The sequence below is a fragment of the Pinus tabuliformis genome, chromosome J, assembly GCF_031772625.1.
Source record: "Pinus tabuliformis cultivar Carrire ecotype Pingquan chromosome J, CPIR1, whole genome shotgun sequence".
Taxonomy (NCBI): Eukaryota; Viridiplantae; Streptophyta; class Pinopsida; order Pinales; family Pinaceae; genus Pinus; species Pinus tabuliformis.
In genome coordinates, this window is record NC_142295.1 from 192,915,317 (window position 1) to 192,921,316 (window position 6,000).

Here is a 6,000-nt window from a genome sequence, read left to right on the forward strand (position 1 = left end):
AGGACATTTGCCCCTATTTTCATAGAAGGAACACAAGATTTCTTTTTCTGGGAACTCAGTTTGTAGCCAGTTTCTTCTCCGGGACATCTTGGATGCATTTCCAAAGCACTTCCATAGAAACATTTGGAGATGTGATGGACAAGAAGTATCCTTTTGCATTCATGCTCTGCATAGTGGGATACCTTATCACCATGCTCACAAACCTCAACATTGCTTGGGTGTACAAGAAGCAAGATGAGCCGAACACCACTGCAATTCCTCTTCAAATGAAAGATGGTGAGTGGCTTCATCTTTTTATCATATTTTAATTAATATTCTTCCTTATAACATGTAGCCACTAACCCATTTCAATGTCACAATCTTTTGTTGGCTGGCTGGTTGATAGCACTAATGTTGTAATAACTAGATATTCACTCTATAGAAAGTGGAGTGCCCACACATATTGGCAAGGCAGCACTCAACTTGCAGATGAGTTGAATATGAAATCTGATATATAGCTCTGTTGCCCATTTTCCTTGTCAGGCAATTCGAGGCATGTTTCCAAATCGAGAAACTTCTTGGAACGTTTTCTAATGTTTCTGCCAAAAATGTGGAGGGATGAAACTCCGTGCAACTTAGATAATAAAGGTAGAGAAATTGAAGAAGAGGGAAGACACATTGTAAAACTTAAAAAAGTAAAAGATGGATGGAGGAAGAAGGGTAAATTGTTAAATATGAGGAGAACAAGCATGCAAAGGCATGTGTCCATGAACTTAAAGAAGATGAAATTGAGGCTGAGGCTAAACTGAAAGTTACAGCCAAGACATGAAGCAGAAAGCCATTGTTGATGTTGCAGATCAAGGTGTGGATGCAAGGAAGGCAAGGGCTATTGATGATTGGCCTATTTTAGAAAATGTGACAATTTTGTGAGCATTTATTTAAGTGGTCAGATTTTATTCGTTTTTCTGTCAATTGTCATGATTCTTGATAGGGGAATTTTATGCGTTAAATGAGAGGATATGAAAATAGTTGAGCATTGAGGGTTACAGCGGTAATCTTGGATTTGCCACAAGTGGACAAAGTTCATATAGGAGGATGTAAAATCAGTGAAGTGGTGATTTGTGTTAGAGAGTGCCCCTCAGATAGTCTTCTACAACACTGTGCACACATGTGACTGAAGTGGGCACTTTTCTGTTACAGCAGCATCACACACACAGTATATCTGTAATATGTATAGCATTCATTTCCATGTTGTATGGTGGTTTGTAGATGAAGGGGCATAATTAAAGAAGGCTAGAGGGCACACCACTATATCTAAGCTTTCATCAATACAGGCACATGCATGCATGCACAAGCCATAGATGAGATAGGATGAGGTTATCCTTAGATTCTAGTTCTACAAGACCACATGTCATATTTAAATTAATAAAAGAGGATGCATGCAGCTACATGTGTTGTTTTCAGTTTATTAAGCAGTTTTCTAATTCTAGCTTAAGTCTAAGTTCAGTTAGGCGCATGCATGCAGATAAGGGTGCAGATCTCTAGGAGGATGCATGCTTGAATGCCTCCAATCATCTCCAATTGAGACATCGTTTTGCATGTGTCCAAATTCTGTGTCCTACTCTTCTTCCCAGTCTATAAGGAGGAAAGCAGGGGTATAGGTTTACTTGTTCAGTTTTCTGTTCAGCAGTTAGTTTACTGTTTTCTTGTAGCAGATTGTCTTAAGAAGTAAAGAAAAACAGTAACAAGGTTTGACAATCAATTTACTTTGTTTCCACAGCACGTGTTTATATATTCTAGCATTAACTACAGAGTGCATTTTAAAGTAGCTAAGTTTTCCACTGTTTAGTTTCATATAGGAATTCTTTGAGTGTGGAATCTGTTTAACATGGTTTAGAAAATCTAACAATTTGGAGTGAGCTTCAAGATGAGAGGTTAACTAGATTGCCAAAGACATTTGCGAACCAAAATCAAATAGGAGCTCAACTAGAGATCAAAACTAACAATTTTTTAGCTGGAGCAGCTCAGAGGAGGCACCCACTTTCTCTCCATGGCTTCAAGGTCTACACCAGCCTCTTACAAAAAAATTAATATTTATCATCACGGTCTATATGTTTATGATTGCATTCATAAAGATCCCAGATATATATCACTTTAAACTGATTGATAACAATATGCTCAGCTCCAAAATATTTATGGAAAAATGTACAGAATTAGGGAAACCAAGAGCAGCTTTGTTTATCACAGTTCCCTTTTGCTCTAATAAAGAAACTTATTGAATTAACTAAACAGAAGAATAGAAATGCAAAACATTGAGGTAAATGGATGTGAACGATTACAACCATATAATTCCAAGAAGAACAAAATGCCACAAGATTGTATTCTGTGGTCAACAAGAAAAGGACTATGCATGATAAGCTGATCTGATTCAGACTAATATGCTCATCCTCGAAATAGGGATAATACAACAAACAGAACAGCAATAAGCCCAAAAAAAAAATTAGAGCCTTTAGTTTCCACCTAAATGGGTACATGAACATCTATGATTGGTGTGAGGATCTTTCTAAATATAGGTCGCTTGTATTTCCCAGAAAGATGTATCTACCCTCTTCTGAAAACTGATATGTGAGTTGGGAAGTTGAACAACTCACCCTTTCACTATAACACTTCAATCAGGTAGGGCCCTCACCAGAGATCAAAACTAGCAGAATTTTTTGTTGGAGAAGCTCAGGGCTAGGAACCTACATTCTCACCATAGCTTGAGTGTTCTAGACAAGCCGCTTAAGAATCTTTTATTATCACAATCCATCTGTTTACACTTTTATTCATAGTAGTCCCATTGAATTGTCATTTGGGAGTTCCACACCAACCCCTTAAGAATTTGTTATCACCGCAATCTATCTGTTTACAATTTTATTCATAAAAGTCCCATTGAATTGCCATTTGAAAGATATGAGAGGACACTTTTGGAATTAACCAAAAAAGCTAAATTCTAAGATATATTTAACAATCAGAAGCCCGCCTTTCAATTTTTACTTAATTGTGTCTTCAAAGAGAAAAATATGTTTAGAACCCTTCTACAACTAACGTAAGGTTTCCAAAGGGCACCGAAGTTTTCAAATATATTATTCATTTAGAAATGATTAAATGTGTCAAAATTAAGCTATTCCTTGTGTCATATCAGAGCGACTGGGGGAGGCAAGAATGGAAGGATGCAAGTGATCTAAATTTGCAGAATGACCTTTCTGAAGAATGGATCCAATTTACTCTCCAATTGAAGCAGAGTTCCTAAAGTCTAGCAATACAGAAGATGACTTGAAATGGTTTGAAAACAAAGGATCAGGTCACAGGTGTATACATAGCTAAGCTAGGGTATGCTGCAAAAAATGGAAGAAGGGATTTGGGAGAAAAAATGGTGGTGGAAAAAAAATGGAAACTTAACAGTCCTTTTAAAACTAGGATTTTTATTTGGCTGGCATTGTCAAATAAAACCTTAACCTGGGACGATCGTCAGGAAAGAAAGTAGAAGGGCCCAGGCAGATGCATTATATGCAAAAGCAATGAGGCAACGGTAAACCACCTATTTCTTCAATATGTTTTTGCCAGAGAAGTTTGGAATGAAGCTTTTTAGCTATCAAATGGCAATAGCACGTGGGGAAAAGAAACCTTGCTAGATTGTTTTGAAAATTGGTATAAAGATAAAACCGTGGCAGCTCACAAGTCATTCCCTTGCTTCGTTCTGTGGGGCTTTGGCTTTCAGGAAACAGCATGACTTTTCAAGAGAAGGACATAAATCCCGAACAGGTAGCTCATCTCATAGAGAAGGACATAAATCCTGAACAGGTAGCTCATCTGATAAGATTTGCATATGAGGGTCATGGAAACCTGGACAGTGAAAAATTAAAAACCGAAAGAATTATAATAGCTCCTGACATTGATAAAACTAAGGCCTGAGGTTTTCTTGATAGTGCATGAAAGAACTCCAGGTAAATGTGGTGCTGGTGGCAATTTGTATTTGAAGGAAAATCATTATGTTTCTTTCAAGTATGCAGCAGGTCAAGAGACAAATAAAAGAGATGAATTTTTGTCTTATGATTGTTCTTAGAATGCTCAGCTGATAGGCTACAGGTAATGGGAAATTCAAAGTTGATAATGGATTGTACAAATGGTGAATGTCACGAGAAAATCTGATGCTTAGTCCAATCATGTCTAAGGTTACCAAGATAAAAATGAGTTTTCAGAGCTTTCTTTCTCCCACATTTATAAGGAATTCAATGCACACTAAAGAAGCTTTATCCTTGCAGGAAAGGACTCTGTCTGAACAGATGTTCAAGGATGAAGCTCTCCTTCCCGAAGCCGTTTTTTCTCTTTATTGATAGGTAAAACATGCCTAGTACTGACGCTAATCTCGTTTTTTTGTCTTCTATTACTGGTTTTTTTTCCTGCTGATGATCAAAAGGCCTGAATAGGCACGTCTACTCTGTAATTTTTGAGTGCTTTTCAAGCACAGAGAGAGGCTGTAAAATCCTGAAGGATGACTTATACTGTATTGATTAGTTGTTGAGATCTTCCTTTTTCCTTTTGTGGAAAGAAGATAGTAAAGACCTTTTGGCTCTGAATAGTGTCAATCAGACAGGCCTATATATACTCTGATTTCAGCTCTGAATTGTCGAATATAAAGATTTTTTTATGAAAAGAATGAATCAAAGCAACCGAAGGAAATATGTATTGCACAGAATTTGGGGTTCCAACCCATTTCAAGAGAACTCATCATGGAAAACTACCATACAACAACAGAATTCCACATGGAAAACTCCTCCTAACTCCAAAAAAAAGAGAAAAGAGCGAATGAACATATCAAGATCAAGCAAGAAAACATGTTCTCTTACCAAACCCAGAAATAAAATTAATAAAATTATTAATTGGGTTGTGTTTGGATGGTCAATAGAAGCACAAGAATCCATATATTTCAATAACATACAAAATTTAGAAAGGTGATAATGGTTTTTACTTACCGTGCCTTCCATTGAAGTTTCCACAATTACGAAAATCAGAAGAAACGGGGAGGAGATGAGAGTAATAAAGGACAAACTTCGCAACAGTTATCTCGCCCATTCATTCAATGTCATCACCTATTCATTGAATGACTGGGAAAGAAAGTAACAGTGGCAAACGCTGCCCTGTTTCGTTCTGGGCTGGACACCTGTCATGACTACTAGAATACTTAACATCAAAAAACACACTATCATTGGATTACTGAAAGCGCAATAACCCAATCTAATACGAAAGTGCAATAACCCAATCTAATACGAAAGTGATACCCATAAAATAATTACTTACTATAGTAAAGTGATACCTATAAAATATTTACTTATTATAGTAAACTATTCCGAATAGAGAGGCAATAATTAGGGCAATAATTGCCCCATGGTTTTTCCATTTGAATGGTGAAGTTTTATTTTTAATTTCAAAAGATGGAAATGGTTAAAAAGACTCAAGTGAACTGAGGGTGGTGATATTGTTTTAAGCGGGGTGTGTTTAATTGTTTTAAGTGATATGTTTAGTTTACATTTAGGTTATTATAAATTCACAAGGTGGCGCTTTAAAAAAATTATAAGGTGCCTTTGAGTTAATAAGTAAATAAGTGAGTTTATTTTTTTAATATATTTTTATTTATTTTTAACATATGTGGTTTAAAATGGGTCACAAATTTTCATAATAACCCAATCTAATACGAAAGTGATACCCATAAAATAATTACTTACTATAGTAAAGTGATACCTATAAAATATTTACTTATTATAGTAAACTATTCCGAATAGAGAGGCAATAATTAGGGCAATAATTGCCCCATGGTTTTTCCATTTGAATGGTTGAAGTTTTATTTTTAATTTCAAAAGATGGAAATGGTTAAAAAGACTCAAGTGCACTGAGGGTGGTGATATTGTTTTAAGCCGGGTGTGTTTAATTGTTTTAAGTGATATGTTTGGTGTACATTTAGGTTATTATAATTTCACAAGG

General features: G+C 35.9%; 1 protein-coding gene across 4 annotated transcripts in view; it reads right to left on the reverse strand.

Moving 5' to 3' along the window:
• Positions 1-5,177, reverse strand: part of LOC149226341 (uncharacterized) — a 61,375-nt gene extending 56,198 nt beyond the window's left edge. For 2 of the 4 annotated variants that reach the window (XM_089377468.1, XM_089377469.1), the window contains exon 1: positions 4,995-5,164. Coding sequence is in view for 1 of the 4 variants with exons in the window: in XM_089377471.1 (XP_089233597.1) it covers positions 4,995-5,094 (100 nt within the window). In the remaining 3 variants the exon portion in view is untranslated. Of the gene's footprint in view, positions 1-1,983; positions 2,007-4,994 lie in introns of those variants that run through there. The other 2 variants (XM_089377470.1, XM_089377471.1) reach the window with 2 other exon arrangements.
• Between the last annotated feature and the right edge of the window lie 823 nt (positions 5,178-6,000).